Source organism: Xiphophorus maculatus, chromosome 5 (assembly GCF_002775205.1).
Source record: "Xiphophorus maculatus strain JP 163 A chromosome 5, X_maculatus-5.0-male, whole genome shotgun sequence".
Taxonomy (NCBI): domain Eukaryota; kingdom Metazoa; phylum Chordata; class Actinopteri; order Cyprinodontiformes; family Poeciliidae; genus Xiphophorus; species Xiphophorus maculatus.
Window position 1 is genome coordinate 15,783,210 of NC_036447.1, and position 21,904 is coordinate 15,805,113.

The window sequence follows — 21,904 nt, forward strand, 5'->3', positions numbered from 1 at the left end:
GCTACATTGTAATTTAGAGCCTTTCTGATGATGGAACGTGTTTATGACTCCAGATCAATTTGCAGCTTTGCCAATCCGTACCCATATTTCATAAATTCACGTGTTTTCCATTTGTTGTCTCTATACAAAATATGTCATATCCATTTTTCTAACCATCACATATCAGTTTATTTTTCTGGATAACATGATAACGATAAACAGCCATAAAATGCATAAATCTAAATCCTAATCTCACAGTATATTTACCCACTCAATTTTATTTTACACCTTAATTGTATTGACAATGGTTGTGATGTCAGCTTAAGTTAGTGTACTCTTATGATATCAGATAGCTAATCACAACCCCCCCAAAAAACTAGGAGATATTATTTAATGGACTCAACCATTTTTCCTTCCAGTCGACTATGGGAAAATTATAGAATGTTTTAAAATTATTGGCTGTAAAATCTTGTACAAAATCTTCCCAAGGCAAATAGAAGTTGGCTCATGGTTTGTCAGGAAATTTCCCATTGCAAGCAGCTCCTTTCTTTGCTGGAAAACATAGATTTTCAAATGAATAATGATTCATTACACTATAGCTGCCTTTTGAAAAATTTGTGTGAAGGTTTCTATTTGTTCTAGATTAGTACAGGTCATTTTGCCCCTTCCATTTCATACCTAGTTCTACATAGGGGGACATGTATGCTATGGACAAGAAAATATTCTAATATTTTGTTTCATTTACATTTGCAGTGGTTTGAGCCTAAGAAAAACTGTATTTTAGTTCTTCATTTTTAATAAGTACAGCTGTGCTACTGAAACAGTGCGAAATAATTAATTCCAGTCTTGTTTTGATGCGCTTATGAAACATCAAACAAGTATTTTTAATGTTATTGTGTTATTGTTTTCATCATAATTTGACAAATTCTTATTAGATTATATATTTCTAACAATACACTATAACAATTGTCAACTTAATTCAATTTTGTACAGATTTAAGTAATCATTGCATATTAGTTAATTGGTAGTTTCATATTTTGATGAAATATGGGCTTAGATAATCATATAAAATCCAAATCTCATATAATTTAATACAGACATATGGTTATATTCAAAACTATTTCTATTGATTTTGGTTTTGTTTCCAGTTTGGACCAGGAGATGGTAGCTTATGGGACTAATATAGCCACATTTAATTTAATTCAGTTGAAAATTTTAATTTAATTCAGTTGAAAAATGAGCAGATTAGTGAAAATGACTTTAAATCGATGGTTTTCAAAGAGAATATGAAACATGTTCAAGGTGGGACATTTGGCAGTACACATTGTCCAGTTGCATAAGGCTATTTTTCATTCCTGAAAACTGTTGGTACAAAATGACCAAAATAGCAAAAGCATGATATGGTAAAGGTTTAAAAAAATTATGGAGACAAATATTTTTCTGAAGTGCTCAGATTTCTCTTGTATTTAAATTGAATTGTGACTTTTTAAAAAAAAATAGAAATGACACCCTATTTCTATTGATTGCGGTTCTAATATTAATTACAAAAGACAAAACCAGAGTAACTGTGAGTGATTTAATGAGTGCATGTAATAGTCACTTGAGTCACATATTTCCGTAGGTGTAGAAATCACTATGAAAAGTCGTTTGTCAAAGGGAGTATAAAAGTATAAAACATTTTCAAGGGGAGTAGAAATTGACACGTACAAAGCAAAAAACATCAAGACAACATTGTATTGTATCTTTCAAAGCACAAAATGAAACCAGAAAGTTTTGTTTTTCTTTTCTTTGTTTCTTAAATAAAGACAGACATATTTTCAAAGCGCTCTGTGTAGTGTTCCCCTAATAGCGGATTTGGTATTATTAACATTAGCCACTGTGAAAGAGGCCTTAAGATGCTTAGAGGCAAGCATGAGTTCCTTTGTGAGGATCCTGAGCGTAACAGCTTATTACACACCTTTCTCCAGGGGTTATCTTTGTTGGCTGACCCCTCCCCGGCAGGTTAACAATGGTCTTGAATTTCCACCATCTGTACAGAATGTTCCTCACCGAGGATTTGTGTAATACAAACTCCTCATTAACCTTTAACCTTTCCGCCCTGATGATCATCAACAGCGCTGGAAAGCTCAGGCTTAGATCGACATGTGCTCTTGGAATAATATCTGGTTGACTCTTTACTACCTACCTCACCTGAATAAAATATACATTTTTCTCATCATCTTATTAAATATTAATACTAAATGAAAATCTGATGATGCTGTAGGGTCATGCAGAAAGGCTGCCGATGGTTACAAAGAACCTGTTGCCATGCCTGTTTCTGCTCCTTATTTGTCAAATCTCTTACAATATACTACAGATGTGTTCACTTTAGAGCCTTTTTTGTTGCATCACGTCACGATGCAATGTAACCTCTGATCTTTTTGCATGTGTTTATTTGACTCTTTACCCCCACATTTAGATCAAAAATCATTTAGTCTTTTATTATTACACAGAATCTCATGCTATGTGATGATCTTGGGGTGTTATGATCCTGGTCCTGACACTCGTCTTTTCCTCTTTCAGATCATCACACAATGAGCTTGAAAAACACAGGTAAGTTGATATCTGACACTCTGCAACACTATGCATTTTCTTTAAGTCTGTTTGATTGGCGATTGTGTTTCCGAGCTGCAGGTAGAAATCAGATTTATTCCTCTTAGTGAAAATCAACCTGCAATGCCAATCAGATGTAGAGACTTCCTCCAAGAGTCCATTGTGTCTGAAATTAGATAATGAGATGATTTCAAAGTGAAGCTCGACGTGCATTAGATCTTTCTCCATTTCACAGCTGAAATCCGCAGGCAGACGGGGGGGAATCCTGTCAGAAATGAGATAATCCTGCGTAAAATAATGCTGTGAATGGAGGCGGGGAGAATCTGGACCCTTTTTTTGTCATTTCTCCAGACTCAGAAGTCCACAGATGGCACGCACACTCTCTGATCTGGCATTTTCCCAGCATGCAACACTCTCAAGCACAAAATTGTTTTTCCTTCAGCTTATTTTTGGGAACGACTCTCACGATTCATGGTGTGGGCACGAGAGACACAGATGACTGTTTTTGCTCTGTTTAGACTTCCATCTTGCTAGGAAGCAAACTCCTTCGTGTTAGAAAAACAAAATAGTGTTTTCCCAGCATTATAGACTTCCTTGCAAAAATGTTCACACATACACATTAAAAATTTTATTTTTCATTTTACAACTACAAACTTGAAAGTATTTTGGTGGGATTTAATTTGATAGACTAACAATGAGAACTGTATAATTATTAAGCTCAAGGGAAAGGATAAATGGTTGTCAATATTTTTAAGCAATAAAAACTGGTTTTGTGGCATCCATTTTTATTCAACTTCCCTGAATAAATACTTAGATCTTCACACGAGCTTTGCACATTATTTTTCTACAAAATAGCTCAAACTCAGTCAGATTGGATGGAGAGAATCTTTGAACATCAATTTTGTCCAAGGCTTGCCAGTGATTATTCATAGAATATAGTTCTTGACTTCGACTGGCCCATTCTAGCACCTGCTCCATAGCAGCTCTGACTATATACTGTATGTCTGGAGTTGTTTTTTCTGCTGCAAGGGGAATCTCTGCCCCAGTCTCAAATCTTTTGAAGCCCCCAGCAGTTTTTTTCTGATATCACTCTGTATTTAGTTCCATCCACCTTCCAATCAACTCTGACCAACTCTGACCCCACTGGAGAAAAAACAAAATTCCCACATCACGATGCAGCCACCACCAAGTTTGACCATGACAAGTGTGTATTTAGGATGATGTGTTGTGTTATTTTTCAGACACAAATAGATCTGTGCATGTAGGTCAAAAAGTTAAATGTTGGTCTCCCCAGGCCTCCTTCCACATTTTTGCTGTGTCTCTTGGCAAACTTTAAATTTGACTATTTGTGCTTTTAATTCCAACAATGGCTTTCTTCTTCCACTCGTCTATAAAGGCCCCATTTGTGAACTCATAGTTGCCTTATCAGCAGACGTTCAGCAGGTATGAATACTTTTGCAAGGCATGATAAGAAGATGTAAATTCTTCGGGCCCTATGATTTCCTGTAAATGCAGCTGGCCTTCTCTTGTGGCTTTCAAGAAACAGCTGATGTGACTGACAGCGTGTGAGCAGTGGCTGAAATAGGCGTGTTTAAGTGCTGACACACACTGTCAGGGCTTGGGGTTTGCCAGTCACATGTCTGGCAGTGAGTAATCGTGTATGTGTGTTGCATGAAGTGAAACAAGTAAGGACATATTCCTCCGTGACCTGCGAGACATAGACGTAGGACCTGGATGATTACGCTGCAGGGGTTGAGACACAGAAGTTTCCTCATGTCCAATGATGGGTGTGGTTGGTTGTTACCAACGAAGTGATGACCAGCCAAATTGACAAATGCACATGCCAGCAGACTTCTACAATCAGCTTACACACTTCCCTTATCATAAGCTTGTTTTTCCCTCTACAAAAGGTAGATAGCCGTAACTATATTTAGTAAACACCTGAGTTCTCTTGCAGTTTATCAACATCATGACCTTTACTGGGTACAATATTCTCCAGTTCTATAACACTGACGAATTACCCCGTCAATATGTCATCATGTGTTTGGTTTTTGCTAGACTTGTGACTGTCTGCATGGAAATTTCCAGTCTCTGTTTGTAATAATAGAGCCCCATACACTCATCAATGTAATTTTCATTAATTGCAAAGCTATGAGGCGAATCTATGTCTGAACATGTGCCCTCAAATTACAAGGTCCGTTGCACACGTCAGGACCTTGTGACGGTGCAGGTCCTGCACGACATACTTTACCGGTCACATCTGGGTATACGTGGAAATAATGGTAACTATTGACGTAATTTGTTTCTTTCCCGGCAAATCTTTACGGCACACAAGCTAGATCCTTGTGAAAGCAGTCAGTTGAATATTTACCAGGTTTTCATTCTATATTTTTTACCTTAAAATCAAAAGACTAAATTAACACTTTTGGTTACATTATATTTTAATTCATACTGCTTACTATTTATATTATTTAATATATAAAAATGATTTATCAGTGGTAGGAATAATTATTTTTAATTATTTAATTATTTTTTAATTTTAATTAATGATTAATTATTTTAATCGTGTTATAGATTTTGTTGTTGTTGTTTTTTTTTCGTTTAAAATATTAATATGATTCATGATGGCTTGAAAGTGCACAACTGTGCAACTCTCATGCCAGCCCATGACCACATTCACATGTATTGTATTAAAATCCACAACAATAATATATTAGGTAGGGTAACTATTTAAAACCCTTCAAACTAAATGTAAAGCAGGAATAATTGGTAGCATTTGCACACATGAGCTGGCAGACTCCTCCTCTTGTTTTTTATCTGCAGTGAACAAAAACGTCATGCCTCTAGTGATACTGCTCTATCAGTGGGGGACTAGTGGTGGATATGTGACAAGCAGTGTATATATATAATCTCACACTTTGCTGTGCCTAAAAATGTCTGCAAATACAGTGAATAATTTAAGTCTGCTATAATTTGTTCTCTCAGTTAGAGTGTCCTTGCTAGCAACATCAGTCTATTTTTGAGAGGGTTATTATTTGGTCCACTGGTTTAGTAAAGGAACCTACCATTTAACCTCTGTTTATATGTTGTTGTGGCTCTGAACGTGAATTGAACCCTTACCTAGTATGCACAAATCAACTTATTTATACTGCTAAACTCCCAATAGCAGAAATATTAGCTACAGTAGCTAAAGTTGGACATTTCTATTTCAGTTCAGCTGGTCTGCATTTACAAGTTATGACTTAATATTTAAAATATCACACCTAACGCTAGCATAAATATTCAACAATTTTTGTGTTATAACAAGTATGGCAAATGTCTATGGATAATTAACCCTCTAGAATATGGCTAAAACTGATAAACACTAAAGCATATTTTTTCTTTTTAGTTTAGGGTTTCAGTGTTAATACATGATATGGGTTTGTTCTAGTAGTCAGACTGTTGTGTTAAAATAAGAGCAATTTTCTAGTCAGTGGTTGCCTAGGTCCTGTCCTTTTTTATTCTCACTTCCAACAACTTAAATGAAGATATTGAAAAATTCTTGGCCTGCTGATTAATTTTGAAACCAAAACTCTTCTGATTGTCTTGTTCAACCAGTTTGAAACATCTTTTTAGATATGGAGACATGTTAAATCCCCAGCAATCCCAGTGTCATAGTCATCACCTTTCTCTTCCATCGCGCCATCAGACGCCTCTGTAGGGAGGGGCTGTTGTTTGAGCCCTGACTCAGTGTTGTTTTGTGGTCAAAGGTTGGGATGTTTTGGTTCACCCTAAAAAGAACAGAGCCATCCTTTAACGTTCACAAGGCGGTCTAATTGGCAAATAAATGTCCAGCTTAGATGCCGCAAAGCATATTTTATAGGTGTGGTCTAGTTAGACATGCTACTGGAATTTATTATACCTGATTGGAAGGAAAAAAATGTATTACAGTTTTGTTTCCATGAAAGTATTTATGCAAAATATACAATGCATGCCAAGTTTAACACTGTTCTTCAGAGAAATTCTCCTGGTAGATTTAAATGTATTATGTTTTCAACCAAGAAGTTGGTTTTTGAAATGAGACACAAAGCTCTAAGAATCAAACAATGTAAAAGGTGTTTCACTGTAGAAAAGCTTAGTTTATCTGGTTTTAATGCCTCCTTGCCATCACCCTAATCTTTAGCTTCCTGCACAGGTTCAAGTCAGACCACTCCAAAATGTTAACATTATTTCCAGTTAAAAGATAAATGTTGGTCAAATTAAGAGTCTTTAGATCTAAATCTTACAGAGGTATGAACAACTTAACTTAAGTGAATTATTCAGATTTATTTAATACAGAAGAATTTATTAAAGTGTATTAAATCTTAATCAGTCCTAATTGCGCAGTTAATATAATTGTGAGTGATGGCTAACATAAGGTACAGTGGCAATTTATCATTTATATCATAAATGAAAGAATTTCTTCCCAAAAATAGACAGGCTTATAGCCATACTACCAATAGATGTGAAAAGAAGTCATGTTGCAGATTTATTGCAATAGTTTACAAACTAAATAAATGTGCTCAGTTCTACGTTTCGCTCCGGCATCGGTTTCTCTCACTGCTATGCTTTGATCTTCTGCTTTTGGGTGCCTGTCGCTGCTGCCTTGGCAGGCATTCAGGAGGCACCCTGCATATATTTGTGTCTCGTTATCAGACGGAGTCGTCTGCTGGGCGGGGGCTGGGGTCCCACTGGGTCATCTGTCCCCGACGTAGCCTGCTTATCTGCAGCAGCCCGACTTTAGCCACGGCAGCTCCATTTAGATGGCCTCTGTTGTGGTTCTGCTTATTCTTATGCTTTCTGCCCCTACCAGAGCTGCAGAACTTCAGCTTGAGTTTATAGAGAAACCAATTGGTCCTGTGTGGTTGATATCCTCTGGCATTGCTTCCTTCCCCTTTCTTTCTTCAACTGCTCTCGATGATGTCTGTGACGTGCTTATCATGCCACATGTTTCCCTTTCAAGCAACGCTGAGAAGTTACTCAACCTTCCCTTTCTCACATGCCACCTGTTCACAGGAACTCTAAACTCAGTAAAATATTGCTGAGCATTTGAGCTTCCACTTCTCTTAAACAAGGGAGGGATTTTCTCTCCTATTTTTACCACCACTGCTCCCTTTTTTTTATCAGGTGCTCTGGATTTTGACATAATTGAGGTCACCAGATTTATTTTTCCCTAAATAGTGTTTTCTTACTTCTCCGTGCTACAGTGCAGACAATGTGCCGGAGCGCCGATTGAATCCTGTTTTAAATTCACACACGCTTCAGGAGCAAGCAGGCCATTTGTCAGCCTAATCTTCTCGCTAATTAAATTTACTCCTCCACTGTCCCCCCTAGCTGAGATGAATGACTTTTTCCCCTCGAAAAACTCCTCTGTGTGTCTATAGGGCAGTCAGCTCCCCGCTGAGCCATTTGAATTATACCCATGTTTGAACGAAAAGGCATCCCATGCAATCCCCTCTTGTTTCTTCGCCCCTTTGCTTTCTCCCTCTTTACCCCAGAGACCACATCTGGTTTTTCTGTTATCTTGACTTCCCTTCCCCTCTCCACCTCCTTGGTCTGGCTCTCCGTTTCTGCTTGCTGAAAGTGTTTGAGTCAGCAGAACTCGAGGCAGGGCAAAGTTGTAGGACGACCTGCCTTTCACAGACCACTTTGATCAGTCTCTATTCTGACCTCTTTTGTTTTATTTCAGACCATAAGGTGCAAAACCACTTTAAAAACGGTCTTCTGCTTTGTTGATTAGCAGTTTCAACAGCGAGGAAAGTTTCTTTCCTCCCTCCAGGTTTGTTCAAATGTGATGTGTGCACACTCACGTGATTGCATGTGTAATTTACTTCCCCCTCTGTCACAGTGTCAGTTAAATTCGTCCTGTGCGTGGCGGTCTAGAGTCCTAGATCTTACACAAGCAGCCAATATAATGAATGATGATCATGGACACAGTCACATTCATTACAGTCACAGTGCTCAAAGCTTGAGAAGCAATAACAAGACTGAATGCTGCTGTTATACTGCGCTGCATCAAGGCTGTCGCACATAAAAACAGAAATATGACCAGATCAATTGCAAAAAGACAAATTCTGTTTAGGACAAAAGACGTGTGTTTATCTGTATCAGTATGTAAAACATACTCTGTATGCAATTTCTAATCTCAAAATTAAAAACAAATTATTCATTTTAGACTGGAGGATCTCACCGTACGTACAATTCTTAATTATGCATAACTTTTGATAATGTTTTTTGATGTCTCCATAAGACATCAATAAACTGTTACACAGTGCTCAGATAGAAAGTATTTTATTTTTTATGGGTATGAAATGAAAGTAAATTAGGACAAATTGGTAACATGTAGAAACAAAACAGGTGAATTTGAGCCACATAATTGATCCAGAGTGCTAAAAATCTTTAGATGTTTTTGAAATTTATCACACATTTTTTGTTTATGCAGACACTCGCATAGAAACACCTAAAATAGGAGAATACGAGTGCTTCAGACCTACATTTAGTGAAGAATGTTCCTCCTTTGCTTTTCATCTGGTGCTGCAGGGTGTCCTCTAGCAAAACCTGTAATCATTAGCTCACAACATCTGATGCCTACAAGAGAAACCATGCTGGACGCAGTCTTAATATCTGTACAGTGAGGTGCACTGGTGCTTGGGTCTATGTTGGAGTCTAAACATACTCCAAGGAGGAAGCTTACACATTTTAATGAAGCAGCTTTTAAGTTGGTTTCCCTAATTAAGCGCTATGTTTAGATTTTTCTTAAACAAAGCAAGATTTTGTTTGGTTGGTTTAAAAAGGGTAAGAGGGGAAAGGTTTGCTGCTCCAACCTTTCATACTTTGATCCAAACCGCATGCACCTGAAAAGGAAACTGTTCGTCGAGACGTTCTCGAGTACGGCAGAAGGAGTGGAATGAGAAGCACACACACACACACGCACACACCCCGGCTGGCTGCTACAGTATGTGTGTGTGTCAACCAGGCAGCCTGAAATTCAGGTCAGCGGAGCATGCAACGCATATGCTGGAATGTGGAGTTAAGTAACAGAGGCTGAATTTATGGGGGAGACTCGGCGGATGGCTTGGGGAGCTCAAAACTCCACAGTGTTTTGCAGCTGCATTCACTGCAGCTCGTTTCAATTCTTCTGGCAGAAAAGCAGTCTCACGTGACTAAACACTACACACTACACTACCTACATGGAGGGTTATTTTACTATTATTTTACAAATAGTTTCTGCTAAGTTTTAGTGAGTCAATGTGAGACTTTTTAAAAACACCTTTAAATGAGCCTCATGATTTAAACTTAAAAGCTACATAAAACAATATCCTTAGCTAGTTAAATTGATAACCTAACAAATTAATATGTAAAATGTAGCATTACGGAATGTAACAAGAATATTTGTATTGAAATATGTTAAGCAAACCTAAAGTAGAGCAGGATCAGGAGGTGAAGGCCTGTGCTTTGTAATTTTGTCAGAGCGTAAAATAGCATCCAATCTCCTCAGCCAGAACTACAACAAATATGTTCATTTTCCAATAACATAAATAAATTAATAAAAGAGATTACTTACAAATCTCTTTTATTAATTCATTTATTTTTTAAATAAATGAAAAAAAACTAATTGTAATACAGCCTAAATCTGGACTTGTTTATGTCTTCTAAAGGCCTGAAAGTGAGATTTTTAATGTAAATGCTTTGATGACTTTTTAAGTTCATGCAGTAATCTTGTTTCAAAGTTTCAGTTCTGCATAAACCATAATGAGCTAAAGCATTCAAAAAACTTTATAGAAAAAATTTTTACTTGTTAAGCACTAAATTGGCCCGACTCTGGTTAACTATCTAACTTTCCCAGACAACAAGGAGTCAGAAATCTAATGTCATGCCACTGCTATCTTGTTTGTTAAATATTGACTGAGATCACTATAAAAGCTCGCTATAATAAGGGTTTGATGTGTTTATTGCACATCAAACCGGGAACTTGTCTCTGCTGGTCCATGCAAACTGTGCAGATGTGCTTTTCGGCACACACAGCAGAAGACGGGTAACGTTCAGGTCTGTCGTTTGGCGTCGCCCTGAAAGGGCTCCGAGACGCACAAGGGGTAAACCGCGCCTCCACGTTCGCTCTCTCACGCGCTCACCTCTTTAAAATCCAGTTCACATGTGTTTTTCTGTTAACACCACTATAAGCTGGCTGCTCTGTGGAAGGGATTTTGCAATGATCCGTACACACACAAGGGGATCGTTTCAGTACACTACAACAATCAAATGAATCCAATTACTCGGCATTCCCGAGCACGCCCTGTGGAAATTCCTGTTTGTTGCGTGGTAGTTTTACTACGATGTGTCAGCCACACACAAATACTACTATTTCCTGAACTTTAATCGCACTTAAAGCACGCTGAAGCCTTTCTGAAGAGTTTTGCTATAAAAACGGAGACCATGTTCAGGTTTCTGTTCACTGAATATGTGTGAGAGTCGGGTCATGTGAGGGTGAGTGAGAGCCATGTTCCGGCAGACACGATCTGGGTTGAGGGGGAACCTGGAGCTGTCTGCCTCACCTTGGTAGCTGTCACTGCTCTCAATGGGCGTGGCGTCTTCGATGACAGAAAACAAACACGGCTCGTCCCAGACGACTGACATTTCATATCGTGGTGATAAAAGCCTCTCGTGTCTCGAGGTGTGTGCGCCTTCCGTATCGCTGACGTGGGCAGCGTGGTGAACCAACCCTCCGGTTTCATATGAACTGCTGCAGTAACTTCTGTTAGGTCTCGCCTCCCCGAGACGGCGCTCCGGCTTTGTGTTGAATATAAACATGTCTTTGGCGGGCCCGGAGGGTGACAGGCAGACTAATGAAGGGCTGCTGAAGGATTGCGTGTCGTTTTCTCGGCAGGACCCCTGGGCAGGGTCCTTCGCCGACCCTCCAACCTTCTCTCCCATCTGCCTCGTTCTCCTCAGGAACCTGCCAGCCAGATGTAGACGCGCTCTGCTGGCAGATTTACATTCCAGGGTGTCTCACTATGGCGCTCCAAACTCACGCAACGTCTCTCGCTGGGGAGACACGCTGTAAAGGGAACAGGCACAAAATGTTTACAGAGGGTTGTTTCTCTTTACTTTTAATTTTGCTCTTTTGGTTGCATTAAAGTGAGTAAAACTGCTGTTTTAGAAAGCAGAAAATTCTCTCCTAAAATTATAACATAACTCCCAGGTTCAGCTAAGTAATGTCATTAGGAGCTCAGAGAGGGAACATTTAATTTTCTACCTGTGAGACAAAGATAAACAGTGTTTCGTTGTGACCTTTAAAAATAGGACTTGAATGCTTATTTTAAAATTGACATGTCAGATGCAAGCATACACTGCTTACAGGTACTACGTTTTCAAAACTACTTAAATGTCACAGAGAACCTAATTAGAATCTTAATAATCTATAAGCAGTTAGAAAAAGTTACATCATGTTGTGCTTTTTGTTTAAATGCTGATCATTTTACGGGAAGTTTCACTGTGAGAATCTCATACCGACCCTTCCTTCCCACTACACTGCATTTGAAGTTTTGTTGTTGGGTCCTTTTGAGACCCAGTCAAGGCATCATCTCGTATGCTGATGTCTTGCAGGCTTTGGCAAAAACAACCCCTGAGCTGGACGTTCTAATGTATCATCCTCTTTAACTTTAGTGGAGATCATAGCGTGCCAGCTCTAGCAGTTGCAAGAAAAACCGCAGCGGAGATTCTGACGACATCTGACCTCCGTTCTGCAGACTTGGCTCTGTGCCAGATGTGCCACTCTGTCGTGCATGTATGGGAAAAGGAATGCATGGCTTTAAGTTCATTAAACAGCTCAGTGAGTGACGGGTGAAGACTTGTTGTTTGCACTAGGTTGCCTTCTAAGGCCCTATAGCTCTTTGTGGGGGGACACAAAGGCATCCTGGGACACTCTACATCCAGGAGGGGGTGTGTTGGGGTGTGTGTGTGTGTGTGTGTGTGTGTGTGTGTGTGTGTGTGTGTGTGTGTGTGTGTGTGTGTGTGTGTGAGCGGCAGCTACTTCTTTTCTAACTAGCTCTATAAGTGCATCTATATAAATTGGCAAGTTGCTGCAAGTTCTCTTTAGCAACAAAACAAGTTGTTTGTGCGAGCAGTCTTAGATTAAAAAAAAACAACAAAAAAAAAACAAGATCTGAACTCAGCAAAACTGAAGTGTGCATCAGCAGTTTAAATAACTTTTTTCACTTTAAGCAGTGTGTCATTTTTGAGTTCCTTTTTTCTTCCCTAAAGTCTTGGCTTTGTTTTGGCACCCAGTCCCCTGATGGAGAGGGGGAGTGAAGGCCAGAGGTTAAACACAAATCCTCCCGTGGTACTCAGCTCGTGAAAACAGTCAGGTGGTGATTTCTCTGCAAGCGCCCTAACTTCTCACTGTTACCATGCTGCTGTTACACTTCTTTTCTGTTAACCCTTTGGGGCCCCGACAGTCTGTGCTCCACTTGGGTCCCTTAGACATAAACAAATACTCATTTAAACATTGTCGTAGAAACATGCAGCGGCATGTTTCTTCCAAATATCTTTTTATTAGTGTGATTATTCACTTCTGTTCTCACCATGCATGACATCATATAAAAATGAATATATTTTTTAACAGTTATGTGCTAAATGTGGTGATTAAATTCCACATGTAGTAGTTTTTTTTTCTTATTTGTCTGTATTTGCCAATTGATCAAGCCAGAAAATTCTACTCAGTTTGTTGTATTTATTTTTGTGCTGTAAAAGTTGCTCAAGCCCATACATGCAATTAGTAAGTCCACGATACGTGAAAAAAATATCACTATGTCGGACAGAATAAATTGTTAAATTTTAACTTCACAATTTCCATGAAATCGTGTTCAGAATAATCGTTATTTTCCAAGTTTGTGCACATAATCAAGAGATTTGACTTCAATTTCACTTTGTGAATTACACCTTATATAAACTAGGGTATAAAATTATGAAATAAGTCTACAGTATTTTCTAAACAAAGGAGTTGTACCTGTGAAAATAGGACTGTTTGGTTGTTTAATGATTGTATTGACTCCCAGCAGATAAGTAAACATGGAAATCAAATTCGAGTCAACAGCTCAAATAATGCCAGAAAGATGCAGGTTGCTCGATTTAGTTTAACGGACATTTGAACAACTTGAAGAAAATGTAATTCCCTTTGCATCGGCACAGCTTTAGGTATGCTCAAACACAATAAACACAACATTTCCCAGGAGGGTCAGATTGAAAACGGGGTGAGTTTTGTGTATTGTCTCTGTCACACAATAAAACTCTTTGAGTTTTAACTTCTCTGAACCCTAACTAACTGCCGCAAACTGCCTCATGCTGTGTTTTTATCAAAGAGCATCCTGATCTGAACCCAAATTGGAAAATTTGTTGTGACTCAAAACGACATAGGTCAGACGGTGAAAACTCTCAGGGACACGGCGATCAGATGCTTCTCCTGGCACGGCTGTTTCTGACGATCTGATAAACATTGCGTGACTTCGGCTCAGGAATAACAAACAACGAGTGAGTGAGGGTCCTGGTCCCCACCGCAAATCAGTGCTGCGCTCTTGAGGAAAAACATGGCGCGTCTCGTGACAGGGGAGCGCATGTTGCTGCGAAGGGAGCTGACAGAGACACAATGCTGGGTTGAACGAGATCCTGTCCTGTTGATATGCATCAGGAACACAACGCTCTCCTTAAACAAAGATGTTCCCAACACTGACTGGAGTGCATTTGTCATCGTGCAACGCTGGAAACATTGGGGAAAACTATAGCTGTTTTCTATCATTCCCAACCTCAAAGATTACAGCAATCTTCTCAGCTCATTAGGGTAAATTAATTATAACAGATACCTAATTTGCTGTATTATAATAATTGGGGGAATTTATCTCAAACCAGAGATTAAAGAATTCCCTTTTTTTTTTTTTGCTTATCGCTTGCAGACATATAAAATGTCTTCTTCAATGTAGCACGTGCCAGTCCCTAGTTACTTAACATCTTCCTTAAATTTAGCTTTTAATAAGCCTGTAAGATAATAAATCAGAGAATACAAGTGGGCTAGGATGCAAACTATGAGCAGATTATGTAGAGGGTTTAAAAGAGAGGATTACACGTTATAACAGTGATACAGACCTTTGCAGAAATACTTTTACTTCCCTAACATTTCCGCTAGGGGTGCAGATTTTGATTTTGGCCACCAATTATTTTTTATTAACTATATAACTGTCAGGAATTATAAGGTCACACTACACCTTCAGTGTCCCAGTCTTTCAGACTCATGGAAGCACTCACTGCTCGCTGTAACTGCAGTACGATTGCTGCTTTTACGTGTTGTCGCCAAAGTCTTCAAATAACAGAGAAAGTTACTGTATTTTCAGCAATAGTCGCTTTTTTCTCCAGGGGTTTGAAAAATCACTAAAAATATTGACAAATTTTCTAATTTAGCAAGAGTGGTGTGATTATTGTTAACTGTGTACGTGCAGACGTGACCTGGTGGGCGGGTCTGTCGGTCATATGGGAGGAGGAAGCTGGTCATGCTGAGAACATTTAGATTTAGTCAGCCTTACACCTCAACTTCTGTATGTCTGTGCTTGTTCCCAACACTTGATTGTAGGGATAGTAGAAAAACATGAACATGATCGGCTTCTATGTTTTGTGATATTTAGCGTTAGGTTGTCTCTAGTGAACGTCATATCAAATGTGCATATCAGACAAAATCAGGAAAGATCAGATTTGAATATTTATGTGAAACAGTTTTGGAATGAACATCCTGTTGCAAAAAAAAAATAATCTGATCACAGAATATTGCAGTTAAAAAGGCAGAGAAAAGCATAATTGCTTTAACAAGGTGATTGTTTCCCAAAAAGGAATTACCTGAGTAATTATCATGTCTCATCATGGTGTTCAGTGAAAAACAGAAATATGTGTCTGATCTATGATACCTTAGCTTTTAAGAGTACTGTTCTGTTACAAAATAGCATAAAAGCACATAAATGAGTTAGGATGGCCTAACCAAAGCCCAGTTCTCAGTCCTATGCTACAAATTGCTGCCTATCAAATTGAGTGGAGCGTTAGTTATTTTTGGGGATAAATTCCAGTCTGTAGATGTGTAAAGCTGGTAGAGACGAACCCCCAAAGGTGGATTGTGGGGAGAAGCCTCACAAGGAAAAAACTTACATGCTAACTCAATACAGAAAGTCTCCAGGCCAGGACCTTCCAGCTGCAGCACACCACACTTTTCAGATTTTTATTTGTGAAAACTTTTGAGAATGTATGATTTTCCTTCCACTTCACAATTCTGCACTACATTTCTCGGTCACAATTAAATCCACTAAAGTTTGTTGTGATGTGACGAAATCTGAAAATATTTGCGAGGTTTTGAGGCTTTTTTAAGTATGGAAAGCAAATCATTGGAGCAGGAATGAAAAGCAAAGTTTTCTACACGGGGAGTTGGATCGCCAGGCACACTATTTGGGGGGAAACGCCTTGTTTTTGTTATTTTATCACAAGAGAAGCTGAGACTGAGGTGGGGGTCCATGACGGTTGGCTCAAATTACCCTTTGGAGGATGCTTGGTGCAGCTGAGCACACTGCGCTGAAAGAGCCCTTCTTTTCAACCCCAGAAAAAGTCGTCCACCAACTCAGACCCCGCTCCTGTTCCCAAAAAAAAAAAAAAACACCCTTCTGCTGCAGACCCCCTGCTCCTTCCTGCCTGCTTCCCCTGGCTGCAGACCAAGCGCTTCATGTGGCTGGACTGGAGCGGGATGGCCCCCCGCCCCTAACCTCAGAGGACACTTGTTTTCCAGTGGGATTAAGGGCGTGTTGGTATTGGCAGGGTGGAGCAGGGAGTTGAAGGGGTTCGGTCCGAGTTTTTTTTGTTTTTTTCTTTTTCCCAAGAGCGAGGGTTTGTGGGGATTAAAAGAGCTGGAGCACTTTCACATGCCCTCTTTCGTGGAACACCTCCATACACCTGCAGAGAGAAAGGATTCGTTCATATTTCCGACACATTAAAGCTCTAACCAGATCCCTCAGAAATAAACACGTCCCTCTCATTCAGGAAGTTTATTATGTTGTGGGTCCTGTGGAAAATGCAGGTGACGCCCTTCCTGAAAGGAAGAGAAGACGTTCTACAGCGGCAACGCGGCTGTAATTGCTGAAGGTTCGTGCTTCAACTCGCCCCAGTGAGCTTTGTTGCTCTGATTAGGTTTATTGTGATGGTCAGAGCAGATCTCACATTGTTAGGAGTTTGTTTACCGTTCAGTTTGAGTTAGCCAAAGGAGTTGGAGAGAAAGAAGGGGACGGAGAGCCCAGAACAAAGAAACTGTTCACGGGCCTGCTTGACTAACGGAGGGTTGAAAGGCTTTCATGAACAAATCTGAATGAACCCAGAACAGAGAAAGGGGGCACGCCAGCTCAGTCGACGTTGTGAATCATATACAGTGTCAAGAGAAAAAGAGCTCCTCTTGCACACACAGATTAACTCTGATTTGTCCTCGCTATCACCTAAATAAACATCCCGATGGTGCAGCCAGAGAGCCGTTTACCCAGGGGTAAGGGGTTGTTGGCCTGCAGGACTTTGGGCTGGATGCTGAGTTTTCTAGGGTCACAATCTGCATCTTGGATCAGCATTAAACTCACTAGAACAGATGTTCATCATATCATTGACGCCATTTTGGTCAACAGTTTTTTTCCCACATTTTCCCTGCGACTTTGCTAGCTGTTATTCGAGCAGATTTGACATTTTGGTGTGTTTTGAAGAGTGGTGAGACCACCGTGAGGAAAACCGAAAGACTCGGTAATAAGTTGAATGAAACAGAAAATAAAAGCCCTCATACTGAGACTGTGTGGGTGTTGACGAGAGTCTTGCATCCTGATCCACCTGTTCCTCATTGATACTATCAGCCACAAGAAACAATAAATTCATTTTATCTGTCAGTTTTGTCATACTCGCATTGTTATTTAAATGTTAACCGATCGTTTTTCTGAGAGTAGGTGGGTGGGGTGAGTGCTGCTCATAGTTTTGACTGTAGGTGGTTTTGTGGTTTTGCTGGTTTGTCTGTTTATGAGACATTTAAGGATCGCTAGCATACATTAGTCGGATTCCTCTATCACTGCTAGGCCACCTCTTCTATCTGTAGGCGGCCTAGCAGGGACTCTGCCCTCAGTGGTTATGTTTAACTAACAGACTGGAAGATTTACCCTTATTTAGATTAAGGGAGCAGGAATTATTTGCTGTCTGTTTTAGGAAAACAAAGTAAATACAAATATTTTCTTTCTTTCTAAAAAAAAGGTACCTCGATAGTTTACATGAAAAAAGCTAAAGAAAATCATGCAAGTAGTTGTACGATATTCTTATGGTGTGGGAACCTTGACTAAAAATATCAGTATGACTAAAGGTTGTTTGTAACCTTGATTTTCTCTATCATTATTGGCAAAAATATCAAATAAACATGTGGCACATTTAACTCCTTTGATGTGTTCAGGAATAGGAAAACGCACAGTTGCAATATTATTGTTCAATATCAGATTTCAATGCTAATCACCACTGAACCCACATCTTTCTCTGTCTTCACTGCTTCCATGTCATCACAGTGTCCACACCTTTCTGTTAGCATTAGCATCTAGGTTTTCCATCAGGAGTGAGCATCAAGTGCAGCCATAGTCCCATCGGACTGACTGGATCAGTTTTGCTGTGCGGAGCTTCATCAGTCACGTATAACGGCCCATCACATATTGTGTCCAAGCAGTGTTTTGTGTTTGCGATATAGCGCACATTAATATTGCAGTGACAATTGCTATTCAATATATTTATCGAGTCATTTATTTCAGGATGAGTTAATTCTGGAAACCATCTCGAGCTAAAATGCAAGACACTGAAAATAAAAAGAAATAGTTATTATGTAAATAGAGAATATTTTCCAACTGGACACAAATCCAAATCTGCTTATTGCTGTTCTTAAGAAAAACTCCAATCCACCTGAGGCATTGAAAAGATCTCGCCTTCCAACTCAAAGCGTTCTCCATCGCTGCTCGCGTTTTCCAGCACAAGATCAGGCCGTGACGGTCAGAGCACACATGGAGCAACGTTTGCTTCTGCAGTTTTAAGGACGATCCTCTCCACCTGCGTGTGTCTGCGTGGGTTTGTGTTTGCTCGTTTGTGTGTGGGTGCGCTCATGGTTCTTGACAGGTGCTGACTCATTTTGTTCTTGTGTGCTTGCAGACGTGCCAAGCTACGGCTCTATTTGGAGCAGTTGAAGAAGCTGGTGCCTTTGGGTCCAGACAGCACGAGACACACCACCCTGAGCCTGCTGAAAAGGGCCAAAATGCACATTAAGGTACTTAAAGAGCACACCACCACAAAGAAAAGAAAAAAAAAATATATGTAAAATGTCTGTGGTTGTAGGCTGGTTGCTACTCTTCCGAACCACAGCTTATGCAGTTTATTTTTATCTCACAAAACTACCAAATGTGCTTTTTTGGACAGGTATATTGATAAAATCAGCCCTTGTGGGTTTTACCAGTTAAATGTTGCGCCTTGCCCTGGCTTTTTATATGATTGACCATCAGAGAAGCAGAACTTAATTGTGTGGTAGGAAAATAAAATGCTTTATGCTTTAAAGAAATACATTTAAAAATGAAAAACATTGATGGGTATTCAGCTCCATTTATATTCTGATAACCCCAAATGAAATCCAGCTAAACAACAAACTGTTCTTGTGTTTATTAACTCTGCTCAGGATGCAGTTAGTTTCTGAATGAATACTTTTTTTTTTAGATACTTGTTTCTTAAAATCATGTAAAAACCATGTGTCTATTTAATTTCAGCTCACAATTAATGCCCTGTTTTGTGCTGATCCATTACGTAAAATCCCAAGTTTGGGGTTTAACAGTATACGCTACATACTTTTGCGAGACACTGTTGGCTATCACAAAATGGCTCGTGCATTTTGTACAAGCACATTTGATTTAAACAAATATGCCCTTCAAAAATCAAGAAAATCCTTGTTCTGCTTGTCTGTTTGCTTGTTTGTTTGCTTTTTTTTGCCATTGTTTTTGCAATCTTCCAATCAGAATCAGAAAAAAAACGGAATTCAACAGTGAAAGGAAGATAAACAAGTTCAACAAATGAGTCAACAAAGTGGACTTTACAGAGAATTGGGTGGCTGATCTGTAGATAAGAAGATGATATAATTTTTGGAAGCGGCTCCTCTATGGTTCTTGGTGAGATTAGCTCACCGATACGAGGATCCGCTAGATGCACGAGCAGAAATACAGAAATGCTTAAGAAGTGTTGCTGGTGCATGGACTGTGAGGCTGCAGAAGGCGACCTGTGGGTACAGTTTAGGTCATGCTGCACTGATCATGCTGTTTACAGGCAGCAACACTGTGGTTGGGTGGAAAATTCAAACGTCAAGAGTTTTAACCCCTTATTTCCTGTTTTTCGAGCTCAGACGATGCACGCTGATTCTCGTCACTGCGTTGAGTCTTCTCATCTCATAGGAGGCCTCGGGACTCATGGTGGCTTTGATTCACCACCGAAAACTTTCAGATGCAAACGAGTGCAAAATATAACCTCACACAGAGTCTGAATATGACTGTGAAGCTCATGTTTATTTTTTGCCTTTTTGACCTGGAAATCTCTCTGCTTTAGTAGCTACACTCATTAAAGTTGCTCGTGTGGAGCTTTAGTAGTTTGATCGAGGTGTGGATGTTTGCAGATACAAGGCAAAACCTGCTTTTCAAAAGCCTTCTGCAGCTACAATGATGACTAAATGATTACAGCCACCTCACTTGATGGTAACTTTGGCAAAGATGTGTTAAAAGTAGTAAAAGAAAATCATCTTCTGTTGCAGAGGAATAGTTTCTGTCTAAAAATGTTCAAATCCAACCTTTAGTGTGAAATTAATATATATTTTTGCAGTCGGATAATATATATTTTTGCAAAATCATTGATTCCATTCATGACTTCCTGTTTTGTCCTTTGGCATAGATATGAAGCAGAGGCAGATTTCTCTTAGCTGCTCTCCAAAAACTATTTATATGAAGGTTTTTGTTCACAATTTCGCAGCGGCACTAATAATTTTGAGCCACAATAAAAAACAAAAAGCATAAAAAGAAACTTTCATATCCACAGCAGGACCATGCACTAATTTCATGTACCTCTTCTATACTAATTTGCATTTTCGCTTCCTTTAATTCACTTTCACAACATAATTTTATTGATGATCATGCATCCAGTTGAAAGAAGATCTGACGGGGAGGGTGTGTTTAGGCCAAGATGAAATTCTCCGCTCACTCTTTGCCGTTTTTTCATGTTTTGTCTGCAGAAGCTGGAGGAACAGGACAGGAAGGCTTTAAATGTGAAGGAGCAGCTTCAGAGAGAGCACCGCTACCTCAAACGCCGCCTCGAGCAGCTCTCCGTGTCGGGGTCCGTGGAGCGCATTCGCACTGACAGCATGGGCTCCACCATCTCCACCGACTCAGAGCAAGGTACGCTGACACTTCAGAGGGAATCAGAGAAACTAAAGCAAAGTTCGAGCATTTAAACAGCAGATTCTGCAAGACAGAGGACATTTCATTTTATCTGTGCCACTATGAACCACTATCCGTTTCATTTGGATTTTAGGTGATAGACTAACACAAAGTAGTTTTTAGTTTGTAAATATGTGCTAAGAAAACATGGGATTTATTCATTTTAAATGAATATATTTTTTTGAGTAAATGACTATAATAGCAGATCTGCAGATCTAACTAGACATTGCATCTAAACTGACTCCCTAAACTACGGAGGCTAGGTTAATCATTTCTAATCAAATCTCCAAACTTTTATAAACATTGCAAAGGTGATGTGATAATATTCATCTATTAATGTTACTTTTCATGAAAATTATTTAGAAACCACCAGAAGTCCCATTTTTAGGTTGTTGAATGTTCATGTAAAACTCGACACATGGAAGGAAACTAACAGTGCACATCGACCTGAATTCACCATCAGCATCACTATGAAACGTGGTGGTAGCAGCACCATGCTGCGGGGCTGCTAAGGACAAGATACTCCTGAAGAAAAGAAAATTAGTTTGCAAGTTTATCTGTGGAAAAGTTTAAACATCATTATATCCCTCTTTGTTGGTTAATCACATATAATCTGTATAAAACAAACTGAGGTTTGTGGCTGTAACATGACAAAATGCGAAACAATTCAGAGGGGATGAATACTTTTGTCCTCCACATGTGATGAAGTGAAGCGGCCTCATAGCTACTACACCCAGCCGCGCTCTAAAATGTCCAGTCTGATCAGGCAATTATCCCCAACC

At 39.4% G+C, this 21,904-nt stretch overlaps 1 protein-coding gene across 1 annotated transcript in view; it reads left to right on the plus strand.

The window, feature by feature from the left end:
• The window catches only part of mxd4 (MAX dimerization protein 4), a 32,733-nt gene that overhangs the window by 5,637 nt on the left and 5,192 nt on the right, over positions 1–21,904 (plus strand). Inside the window, exons 3-5 of the mRNA XM_005807170.2 lie at positions 2,542–2,571; positions 18,811–18,925; positions 20,918–21,080. Coding sequence (XP_005807227.1) covers positions 2,542–2,571; positions 18,811–18,925; positions 20,918–21,080 — 308 coding nt within the window. The remainder of the gene's footprint in view (positions 1–2,541; positions 2,572–18,810; positions 18,926–20,917; positions 21,081–21,904) is intronic.